Source organism: Cuculus canorus, chromosome 25, assembly GCF_017976375.1.
Source record: "Cuculus canorus isolate bCucCan1 chromosome 25, bCucCan1.pri, whole genome shotgun sequence".
In the NCBI taxonomy this organism is placed as follows: domain Eukaryota; kingdom Metazoa; phylum Chordata; class Aves; order Cuculiformes; family Cuculidae; genus Cuculus; species Cuculus canorus.
In genome coordinates, this window is record NC_071425.1 from 3,462,185 (window position 1) to 3,474,608 (window position 12,424).

General features: G+C 53.4%; 1 protein-coding gene across 3 annotated transcripts in view; it reads right to left on the bottom strand.

The window, feature by feature from the left end:
• The window catches only part of ASIC2 (acid sensing ion channel subunit 2), a 537,867-nt gene that overhangs the window by 116,645 nt on the left and 408,798 nt on the right, over positions 1–12,424 (bottom strand). Inside the window, exon 1 of one of the 3 annotated variants that reach the window (XM_054088236.1) lies at positions 723–1,755. The exons of the other annotated variants lie outside the window; for them this stretch is intronic. Within the exon in view, the coding sequence (XP_053944211.1) occupies positions 723–1,262 (540 nt within the window). The 5' untranslated portion in view covers positions 1,263–1,755. Of the gene's footprint in view, positions 1–722; positions 1,756–12,424 lie in introns of those variants that run through there. 3 annotated transcript variants of the gene reach the window in all.

Genomic DNA, 12,424 nt, shown 5'->3' on the forward strand with positions numbered 1-12,424 from the left:
AGCTGGGGAGCAGCAGGAAGGGGTCCAGGGGAGGCTGAGGAGCAGCAGGGGGGGGTCCAGGGGAGGCTGGGGAGCAGCGGGGGGGGGGGGGGGGTCCAGGGGAGGCTGGGGAGCAGCGGGGGGGGGGGGGGTCCCGGGGAGGCTGGGGAGCAGCGGGGGGGGGGGGGGTCCAGGGGAGGCTGGGGAGCAGCGGGGGGGTGGTCCAGGGGAGGCTGGGGAGCAGCAGGGGGGGGGTGTCCAGGGGAGGCTGGGGAGCAGCGGGGGGGGGGGGGTCCGGGGGAGGCTGGGGAGCAGCAGGGGGGGGTCCAGGGGAAGCTGGGGCGGGGCAAGGGGGGTCGGGGGAGGCTGGGGAGCAGCAGAGGGGGGTCCAGGGGAAGCTGGGGAGCAGCGGGGGGGGGGGGGTCCAGGGGAGGCTGGGGAGCAGCAGAGGGGGGTCCAGGGGAAGCTGGGGAGCAGCGGGGGGGGGGGGGGGTCCAGGGGAGGCTGGGGAGCAGCAGCAAGGAGGGGTCCAGGGAAGGCTGGGGAGCAGCAGACAGGGGTCCAGGGAAGGCTGGGGAGCAGCAAGGAGGGGTCCAGGGGAAGCTGGAGAGCAGCAGGGGGGGGTCCAGGGGAGGCTGGGGAGCAGCAGAGGGAGTTCCAGGGGAGCTGAGGGTCGCAAGGGAGGTGCAGGGGGAGCTGGGGGTGGCAAGGGGGGGGGTCCAGGGGGAGCCGGAGGCACTCACCGCGGAGAAGTTGTGGGGCCCACAAAGCTCGCCGCGGTACTTGCAGGAGAGCAGCATGTCCTCCAGCTGGTGGCCCAAGCGGTCCATGAAGTCGGCGCTGATGCCCTCGTAGTGGCGGGGGGGCAAAAAGAGGCGAAAATCCGCCAGTTTGGCGAACCAGCGGAGCCGCGCCTCGTCGCCTCGCAGGAGCTCGGTGAGCAAAGGTCTGGCGGTTCGGTTGGGGAACAACAACCCCAACCAATGCCCCGCGTAGTATAAATCCCCCTTGGAAAGGCGAGGGAAGCGGAGCGGGTTGTTGTTGCAGAGGGTGACGGCGGGGAAAGGCAGCTGGCGGCTCCACTCGGTGCGCACCTGGGTGTGCGACGGGAAGGAGAGCCAGTGGAGGAAGCGGTTGGAGGACCAGGAGAGCAGCAAGCCCAGGGCGGTGCAGAAAGCCAGAACCCACAGCGCCCGCCGCGGCAGCGCCGCCCGCCGCGAGCACATGTGCCGCAACCCGTGCAGCCGCGTGCGCAGCGCCGGCACCCGGCGGCCCCTCGCCATGGGCAGCCGCCTCCTCCTCCTCCTCCTCCACCACCTCCTCCTCCTCCTTCTTCTTTTCCTCCGCCACCACCGCTCCTGCCCGAGGCTCAGCGCTCGAAGCGTCGCTCCATCCCCAGCCCTGCCCCCGGCAGCGGCCCCGAGCGGCGGGGGGAGCCGCCACCGCGGGCAACGGGCTGCACCGAGCTCAGAGCAGCCCGGTAGCAGTTCCGGCAGCGCGGCATGCCGGGCCCCGCTGCTCCCGATGCTGAAGCCGTTGTCGATGCCGCCGCCGCCGCCGCACCCCGCGGGGGGTAACGGGGCGGCTCTGACCCGGAGCCGCCGCTCGAGACGCCCTCCCGGCCGGTTGAGATGCTCACATGCTGCGCTGCCGCTCCTCCCCGCCTCCCCGGGACCGGCAGCAGGGGGATCGGGCACCGCTTCTTCTTCCCCTCCCCTCTTCCCCGGGACCGGCAGCAAAGGGGATGGGGAACTGCCCCCCCACCCCGGCTTCCCGGTACCCTTCTTCTCTCCCCTCTCCGCTGGTACTCAGGCACCGCTTCCTCCCCGGTACCAGGAGCAAAGAGATGGGGCACTGCCCCCCACCCCTTGCTCCTGGCTTCCCGGTACCCCTCTTCTTCCCCGGTACCGGTAGCAGAGGGATGGGGACTTGTCCCCTCCTCCCCGACTTCCCGGTACCCCTCTTCTCCCCCGGTACCGGCAGTAAAGGGGATGGGGAACTGCCCCCCCCCCCCGGCTTCCCGGTACCTCTCTTCTCTCCCCTCTCCGCTGGTACTCAGGCACCGCTTCTTCCCCGGTACTGCCCCCCACCCCTTGCCCCTGGCTTCCCGGTACACCTCTTCTCTCCCCTCTCCGCCGGTACCGGTAGCAAAGGACTCGGGCACCGCTTCCTCCCCGGTACCAGCAGCAGAGAGATGGGGCACTGCCCCCCACTCCTTGCTCCTGGCTTCCCGGTACCCCTCTTCTCCCCCGGTACCGGTAGCAGAGGGCTCGGGCACCGCTTCTTGCCCTCCCTTTCTCTCGGTACCGGTAGCAAAAGGCTCAGGCACCCCTTCTTCCTCGGTACCGGCAGCAGAGGGATGGGGAACTACCCCCCCCTTCTCTTCCCAGTACCCCTTTTCTCCCCTCTCCCCCGGTACCGGCAGGAAAGGGATCGGGCACCGCTTCTTCCCCTCCCCTTCTCCCGGTACCGGTACCAAAGGGATGGGGAACTGCCCCCCTCCTCCCTCCCGGTACCCCTCTTCTCTCCCTTCTCCGCCTCTACCGATAGTAAAGCGCTCGGGCACCGCTTCTTCCCCTCCTTTCTCCCGGTACCGGCAGCAGAGAGCTCGGTGCCTTTAGGAATCACTGCTTCTCCCGGCTCCTCACCCGGTACCGGGAGCAAAGGGCTCGGGTACCGCTTCTTCCCTTCTCCCGGTACCGGGAGCAAAGGGCTCAGAGCACCCCAGACACAGCCGCTCCTCCGGTACCGGCAGCAAAGGGGCTCGGACCCCTCCGGTAGCCCCGGGCTCACTGTCAGCCCCCCCTCCCCTCCCTCCCTCCCTCCCCGTTTCACTCCAATCTCAGCCGCTTCCCGAGTCCCGGCGGTGGCTCTGGAACCCCCGTACTGTTCTTTAGCCCCGGTGCGGGGATGCTGCTCCCCCGGGGGAAAACCGTCCGTGGGCGAAGAAGAAGAAGAAAAGCTGGGATGAAGCTTTCCCGAGGTGCAAGTCCCGGTTGTGGCGGCGGATGGGAGGGATGGAGGGAGGGATGCTCAATGGCGAGGGTGTTTCGGTGCCCCCTCCTACCCCCGGGAGGGGCAAAGCACAGCCCCTCTCGCCCATTCCCGGGGCCACCGGGCTTTGGGGAGCCCACCCCCCCCCCCCTTCTTCCAGCCAGAGTTTTGTTTTGCTTTGCTTTTCAGCCTCCCCGAGGGAAAACAGCATCTTGCAAAGCCTTTAGAAATAGAATCCTAGAATCACCAGGTTGGAAAGGACCCACTGGATCATCGAGTCCAAGCACGCAGGCGGAGGTCCGCAGCCTCTGTTGGGTTGGTTAGTGGGGAAAAGCGGTTGGTTTGGAGGGGTTTTGGGGTGTTTGGGGTGGTTTTTTTTGCCTTTTGTAGTCTGTGCTTCCATGAAAAGCAAGTGGAAGCATGGAGAAATGTGTTCCCTAGAAAGGCGTGTAGTGATAGGACAAGGGGGAACGGGTGTAAACTGGAGAGGGGCAGATTTAGACTGGACAGGAGGAGGAATTTCTTCACCATGAGAGTGGGGAGACACTGGAACAGGTTGCCCAGAGAAGCTCCATCCCTGGAGGTGTTCCAGGCCAGGTTGGATGGGGCTTGGAGCAACCGGATCCAGTGGGAGGTGTCCCTGCCCATTGCAGGGGTGGAACTGGATGATCTTTAAAGTCCCTTCCAACCCAAACGATTCTATGATTCTATGATTCTATCACCCTCTCAAACCCTGCCACCCATTCGCCTGTGTCACACCAAAGCCTGGAGAGCCCTTTGAAGAATTGAGGACTCATTTTTGCCCTACATGGGACACATAAAAAAAAAAAAGCCCCTTTCCCCCAACGCTTTGACAAGACGGCAATAACTCGCGATTTATGTTTGCATCTCATCAAGTTGACTTCGCTCTGATCTCTGCAAAGCAGCTCGCTGCTACCTTCATTTTGATTTCAAATAGCACCAACAAGTGTTCCTATAATCGTGGCCAATTAAGCTGTAAGTGGCGATAACAGCTTTGAATCCCCTCTGATATTCCCCCCCCCCATCCCTGAATTCATTTTCCGTGTGCATTTTGAGCCATCGTGTGGTTTTTACCCAATAGATGGAGCCGTTACAGCCTGGTTATTTATCTCCAGGTTCTTTCAAAGAGTTTCTTTTTCACTGTGGGGAAGACACAACTGTGTGGCTAAACCCCAGCTTGGTGGCGAATCGTCCCTAAAATCCCACTCCTGACCCTGGAGAAGGATATTTTTGAGGGTCTCGGAGCTTTTCACCCCAGGATGGAGTTGGTAACCGCAATGGTTTGCAGAAACCCATCGGTGTGGGCTCAGCTTTGCTCCCGTTGATGATTTCCAGTACTTTGTGTCCATGCTTTGCGGGACTTCCACCGTTGTTTAGCACCACTCAGAAGCTTCCAAGCCTTTCCCAACCCAGAAAGATGGCCATGACCTTTCTTAAAGCAAATGGGAAAAGGCTAAAAGTTACTACGTTCCTTACAGCGTGGTGGATAGGAGCTCCCACGGAGCCTCTCAGACTGCTTTCAAATCGGATCTCTGCTTTTTTTTCCTGCCACCTCTTGAAACCAGAGAGAGTTTTTCCCCTTGGCTCACCCACACGATAATAAATATCCAAACGGCTTCACCACAGGGCGGTCTGAGATAGTTAATGCATGATGCATTGACACAAATCCGAGGAAATACAAGATATCTGACTATAAACATCCTCAAATATTCCCTCCCCACCAACCTCGTTGCTACCTTGCAACAGTCTTGGATGGTGCCCGACTCTCTGGTTGTTCTTGGCTGGAGAAACACAGCCCTGGACTTTCTGATTTTCAACCTTTTTGCCTTCTCTAAAGAGTTTTTCTGATTTTTCAACCCTTTTTTTTTTTTCAAATATGCTGATTTTTCAACCTCTTCGCTTTCTCTAAAGAGTTTTTCACTGTTTTGGGGTGGGGGTAACTTGGCAAAAGGGAACTGTAAGGAGAATTTCATGTGGAAAGCTGCGTTTTTCCCTTAAATATGCCCACTCCAAATTAACCTCCTCAAATCTCCAGCCTGATTTATCATAGGGAATAACTTTTCTTAATTAAAAAAACCCAGCAATAGGAGTAGGATGGCCAAGACCAACTCAGCCCTGAGATGAAATCCAAAAGCTCCCCCACTGTTGGACTTAATGATCTCAAAGGTCTTTTCCAATTAAACGTTATAAAGAGAAACCAGACAAAACATTCAAAGCTTTCATCAGCTGTGGGACGTCGCCCACCCTTTGGAAACCATCTCTGGAATCAAGAAGAGAAGGCCATCCCTGGAGGGGTTCAAGGTCAGGTTGGATGGGGCTTGGAGCAACCGGATCCAGTGGGAGGTGTCCCTGCCCATGGCAGGGGGTGGAACTGGATGGGCTTTGAGGTCCCTTCCAACCCAACCCATTCCATGATTCCATTAATAAATCTTGGTTATTAGTCAACAAGTCACTTCTAAAGTTATCCCTTGGAGCAGGTGAATTTATTGCTTCTATTGGAGAAGAGAGTTTGGACAGAAAGAAAACTGGATGGGAGAGATCCAGTGACTCATTTGGGGTGAATCCTGCCTTTCTTCCCCCCTCCAAGACATAACCTCCTGAAAGATGTAGAAAAGACAAATATTCTGAAGTTTTTCTACACCAAAAGCGTTGCATTCTTTTGAAAGTTCATTTTCACTTCAAACATGGGCTCTGGTTAAGACAAACCGGATTAAATAAAAGCTTTTAAACCCCTGGAAAGTAAATCATAATACTTTGTTCCAGCTGAACCCCTTTTTTTATTATTATTATTTAATTCATCCCGTAAAGGAGCAATAGGAGTGAAAGCTCAACCCCAAGCACTTTTCCCTCTGGACCCGTGGTGTGACTGGCAAACTGAAAAACCCATAAAACCCCCTTGTTCACCAAAGCTCTGTAAAGCCCCCCGGGAGAGTGAGATGCTGAGTTAAAAGCTCAGGTCCATAAATGTTAATTTGGCAAAAAAAAGAGTTTCTGAGGTTTCTGGGCTTGGCTCGCAAGGTCGCAGCTTCCTCCACCCCCTGTGAACTTGTCAGTGCATCCCACGGGATTTCTGGGATTTATTCCCTTGCTCAGCTCTGCAGAGCAATTCCCGGTGGGTGAGTGGGCAGCAGATTTATCGCTGGTTTGATGATGCCACGACGAGTTACAGGTTGGTCGTAACAGCGTGAGTGTCCCCAGGACATGGATCAGCTGTGCGAAAGCTGCGCTATCTTCTAGTTTACAGCAGATTTAGTCCCTAAAAGCAGGAGGAAGGGTTACAAGGTTGGGATCAAAGGGTGTAGGACTCCTCCAACTTGCGGCGTTGGCTTTTATGCTGTCAAGTCCCTTGCAAAACAAAAGGCTTGTTTTTAGCTTTCTGGAGCTCAAACCAAGGACAATTTGGGGGGGGTCACATACCGAAAGGGCGCTTGGCCCCAGGTAGGAGGTTCAAGTCACCATTGGCTGGGAAAGGGATCTATTTCCCTGCAGAGAAGCATCCTCTGGTGCCACTGGGGATTCTGGTGTGGAAAGCAAAGGCTGAGCACAGCTGGGCAGCGCGCAAAGCTGCCGCCTTCCCTGCGATGTGAGTCAGACACCGATACGCCCAAACTGCCCCGCTGGGACCCATCTGATGTTTTACCCATCAGGTTGGTGTATCCTAGAGGAAAAAAAGAAAAAGAGCGTGCTCCTCTTGTTGTGCTCTGCAGGCACCAATCCCTCCGCAATGATGCTTTGCCTAAATACTGCAAAACCAATTCCTGCTGAAGCCACCATGGTAGAAGAAAGTCATAACACACTTGGAAATAGGGGTTTCCATGGAAGCTACCATCGCAGCCTTTATTCTGTTACTGCTGCCTCAAAATCCATAGCATGCAACAAACCCACTCCAGTGCCATCCCAGAGCAGCACAGCTTTGGGGAGCCTGTAGGGTGCTGCCACCCCACAAACACCACCTTTAGTCCAAAGGATGGGGCGGTAGGGAGGTTTCTTTGGGTTTATTTTCCTTGAAAGTAAACGATGGAGCTTCCACATTAACTGAGGGCTCTCAGAGTAGAACCCTCCTAAGTGCAGCCCTGCACTACATCTGTTATAGAGTTTATTCTGAGTCTGCAGTGTTTTGGGGCTGTGTGTTTTTGATGTAGGGAGGTGAAATACTTGAAAATACTGAAGGCACATAAATAATCATAGAATTATAGAATAGTTTGGGTTGGAAGGGATCTTAAAGCCCATCCAGTTCCAATCTCCCATGGGCAGGGACACCTCCCACTGGATCCGGTTGCTCCAAGCCCCATCCAACCTGGCCTTGAACCCCTCCAGGGATGGGGCAGCCACCACTGCTCTGGGCAACCTGGGCCAGGGCCTCCCCACCCGCATCAGGAAGAATTTCTTCCTAATGTCTCATCTAAATCTTCCCCCTTCCAATTTAAATCCATTCCCCCTCATCCTATCACTCCATACCCTTGGAAAAAGCCCCTCCCCAGCTTTCCTGGAGCCCCTTTCTGCACTGGAAGCTGCTCTAAGGTCTCTTTGGAGCCTTCTCTTCTCCAGGCTGAACAACCCCAACTCTCAGCCTGTCCTCAGAGCAGAGGTTCTCCAGCCCTCGGATCATCTCCGTGGCCTCCTCTGGACCCGTCCCAACTGTTCCATCCCCTCCTTCCGTTGAGGATTCCAGAACTGGACACAGCACTCCAGGTGGGTCTTATTTCTCAGTGCGCCGCGTGCATTCTGCCATTGACAGAGTAGTAAAACGGTTTTGCGTTTTAAACCTCTGCTCTCAGATCCAGAAAGAGTGAAACTTTTGATGTCTCATTTTCCATGCCTCGTGTGTATATATAGGGAAAAAAAAACCCATCGAGAGAGATCAAACAAATGCCCGAGTGAGTAGAGATGCTGACACTCCTTCTGGGATTATGTTGGGTGAGTGAAAAGTAAATAAAAAGGGAGTTTTCTAAGGTTACGCAGGAGGATTGATTAGAAAGACTTTAGGAGGAGCCCCATCTCACTTGGGTGGGGGAACCGGTTGGGACTCCCTCATAGAGGGGTAACATTTGCCATCACAGCAGCTGGGATGCACGTGCGCGGAGTCCCCATCCCCACACATTTGCAAGGATTTACTCCTCCTTCATCCCATTTTTTTTTTGGAGGGGACACTGAGACTCGTGGCTGGAACGCGCTGGTCCTTGGGCATGAAGTACATTTAGAAACCAACTTTAGATTTTCCAAGGTCCTATGCAATGCCTCATGTGCCAGGGCTGTCCCACGTCCTCTTAATTAGCAGAGCTGACTTAAATTGGCATTTCCTGATATAACCATTATTCACCATAATTCCTTAAGGGAAAAGAATGGTTATATATATATATACTCACACATATACATATATATATGTACGTATGTTTTTCTTCTGCAGGTAGGAAAGAGGGATGATTTTAATCTATTTTAAACTTCTCAGCTGGCATCCTCCCAATTATCTTTTTTTTTTCCTGCTGTTTTCCATTTCGCCACTGGAGAAAAGAGAAGAGGGAGTGAAACAAGTGAAAATACCTCTGGATTTCTTAAGACCTAATTTTAACATGAATTCTTTTGAGCGAATTAAAAAGCAAAGTTCTCACACGGCCTCTTAATGTCAGCAACCTGCTCCAGGGTCTCACCACTCTCATGGGGAAGAAATTCTTCCTTCTATCTACTCTAAATCTGCCCCTCTCCGGTTTATACCCATTGTGGCCATGGCACTTGGGGACACGGTTTAGTCAACACGGTGGGGTTGGGCTGATAGTTGGACTGGATGAGCTTAGAGGTCTTTTCCAACCTTCTCGATGATCCAATGGGTCCTTTCCAACCTTGTGATTCTGTGATTCTGTGATTCATGAGTCTATGATTCTACTTCTCCCACATCAACTGACCCTGCTGGAGTTATCCTGAATCTCTCCAGCCCACCACCGATATATAGAAAAGAGAAAGCAAAGCCTTTAAGAAGGAGCCTTGTAAGACTTCAGGCAAGGGGAGGAATGCATGAGACATGGCCAAAGGCTGGAGAAATTATTCCATCTTCAGGAGAACAACAAAGAAAATTGCAAATTATCTCCTTTTTGGAGATTGAGCCTATGTCTCTGAAGCTCAGAGCCTCGGGGCGGCTCTTCACCGAGTGGTGCTGCAGTTGGGTTTTTGTAGAGAAAGGGCTGAAATTTGCTTGGAGTTGCCTGGCATTTTGCTGAGCTCCTGCTATTTTAGCTCACATCTTTATTTCTGATGGGCTGTGCAGCGCTGGAGCAGGAGCGATATTGTCGCTGCTTCACTTGGGTGTTTAATCACGCTCCAAAGCTTTTTACCGCTTTGTGTACACCGCCACAGGAGACGTTCTGGCTTAATTAAAAAGGAATCTAGGGGAAGAATAAAAAACCTCTACGCTCACTTTACTATTCAGCTCTGTGTAATTCAGCGCTTTGGTCCTGTGTAGCCGTGAGCTGAACCATATGGGAACTGGACATCACCTACACTTCCACATGTGCTGGTGGGATGCAACAGTGCGGAGCGTGGGAAGGAGATCCCGGCTCCCCTGTCTTGATAGGATGACTCTGGGCTCTGGGGAGACCTTATCGCAGCCTTTCAGTGCCTGAAAGGGGCTCCAAGAAAGCTGAAGGGAGGGACTTCTTACAAGGGTGTGTAGAGATGGGACAAGGGAGGATGGCTTTAAATTGGAAGAGGAAAGGGTTAGATTAGACATTAGGAAGAAATTCTTCATGATGAGGGTGGGGAGACCCTGGAACAGGTTAACCAGGGAAGTGGTGGCTGCCCCATCCCTGGAGGGGTTCCAGGCCAGGTTGGATGGGGCTTGGAGCAACTGGATCCAGTGGGAGGTGTCCCTGCCCATGGCAGGGGTGGAACTGGATGGGCTTTAAGGTCCTTTCCAACCCAAACCATTCTGTGATTTACATTTGGATCAGAGGATGCTCCCACCGCTGGTGGCATCTGAGCTTCTTCAGAGTAGCTTTGATTGCTGCGCTATGGCTTTAGGGTGCAGGAAATCAGAGTGAGCCCCAAACAGAGCTTTCACGCAGCAATCAAGGGAGTGTGTTCCTGCCCTTATGTTAAAAGCATAAGTCACTCTATAGGTGCTTGGATACCAAACCACGTAGTTTGTTTGGTGACGGATAATTGGATAATGGCAGGAGGTGGAACTGGATGGGTTTGAGGTTCCTTCCAACCCAAACCGTTCTATGATTCTATGATCCTCTGATTATGTAGGCATAAGCCTGGAGTGTGATGTGAGTCTGGAGGCTCTTCTGGACCTCACCTGGTCTCAAATGTCACACTCCAAGGAGCAATAGCAGCTGGAAAGTAGAAACCTGATCCTTCCCGGTGGACATTTGAGGCTGGACATAGCACCAACACACCAGCCTATATAGTCGCGCCAGGGCCAGCAGGGTTTCTGGTGAATATTTCATGTCACCTCCTTGTCTAGAGAGAAAACAACCCTGCTGTCTTAATTCCACCCTTCGTGCCTCTGTTGAATCCTTTCTTTCTCAGGTTAAATTTACTGGATCTAGCAAATACAGACGAAAGCTGCTCTGTGTTTAGATGCTGAAGGGGACTGAAAATTATATCTCTCCCAGGGAGGTTTGCTACTAAATCAAGTTAAGGCAGCAATTTCTTAAGTTAATATTTATTCTTTGTCTTTCCTAGGTATTTTAAGACTTTTCTGGGAGCCAGGTGGGAAATAGCCCTTTCTCCTCTTAAACCTGTAGCTATTATTTCAAATACAAGCGAAGGCAAAGAGGCTGCCATGGCCCTGTTCTTTATAGCCGGAGAAGTCACGCTTCAAATACAGAAATATGAGCACAGTTCAATTGGGATAAAAGCAGAATGGTCACCTCTTACATGAAGCAACATCAGACTTTCATCCCACTGCCCCAGGGCCACGTCTGGAGGTCGCTTGATTTGCTGCATGGGGGTCATCTGCTGGAAAGCAAATATTTCATAGGATCATAGAAGGGTTTGGGTTGAAGGCACCTCGAAGCCCATCCAGTTCCATCCCCGTGCCGTAGGCAGGGACCTCCTCCCACTGGATCCGGTTGCTCCAAGCCCCATCCAACCTGGCCTTGAACCCCTCCAGGGATGGGGCAGCCACCACTGCTCTGGGCAACATGGGCCAGGGGCTCCTCACTCATATCGTGAAGAGTTTCTTCCTAATCTAGATCTTTCCCCTTCCAATTTAAAGCCATCCCCCCTCATTCTATCACTCCATACCCTTGTAAAAAGTCCCTCCCCAGCTTTCTTGTAGGACCCCATCATGTAACTCATTGAGTGAGCGTAGGGTCTCCCTACAGAGGCTTTTGCCCCATCCCTGGAGGGGTTCAAGGCCAGGTTGGATGGCCCTTGGGCATCTGATCCAGTGGGAGGTGTCCCTGCCCATGGCAGAGGGGTTGGAACTGGATGATCTTTAAGGTCCCTTCCAAGCGAAATGATTCTATGATTCTGTGCACAGCCTCGTGCCTGCTCGCACCCCCCCGTGCTGGAGCTGAGCGCAAAGGTCACATTGGAAGAAATCAATAAACACAATTATTATAAAAATTGCTGGTGTACCTGCGGCTGGAAGCATAAAGAGGGCAAATCTCCAGCAGATTCAAGCTTTGACCTAACTCTGCTCCTGGCATGTTCACCCTGCGGTGCAGCAGAGTGAAGGCACGTGGAGGCTCCCAGGGTGACAGCAGCTGTTGGCAGGGATTGGGGGATTTGCAGTGATATTTCCCGAGGGGAAACCACTCCTTTCTGCATGAGGAAAAGCTCCCCTGCTCTGTCAGAAAAAAAACCCCAAACAACCCAAAACCTGAATTCCCATCAAAAACTATTTAATAGAATCACGGAGAAACAGATTGCTTTGGGTTGGAAGGGACCCTGAAGGCCATTCAGTCCTTGTGGTGAGCTGGGACGCCTTCAACTTGATCAGGTTGCTCCAAACCCCATCCAGCCTGACCTTGAACATCGCCAGGGTTGGGGCATCTACCACCTCTCTGGACAACCTGGGCCAATGCATCCCCACCCTCAGCATAAAAAATTCTTCCTAATATCTAGTATTTCTTTCTAATACCAAGCATCTAATATTTTCAAAGGAAAAATTTTGACAGCCCCGAAGTTGTTGCAGTTCCTTTCAAATTCAGTGGGAATATCACCAGATATTTCAGCACAGGTTCTTGTATAGGCAGTTCCCATCCTTGGAAATCCCAAGTCACCACCAAACACTCCTGACACTCGCAGCTGCTTCAGGAAAGTTTGGGGGCTTTTACCTTCTTTATGTAGAATCATAGAATGGTTTGGGTTGGAAGGGAACTCAAAGCCCATCCAGTCCCACCCCTGCCATGGGCAGGGACACCTCCCACTGGATCCGGTTGCTCCAAGCCCCATCCAACCTGGCCTTGAACCCCTCCAGGGATGG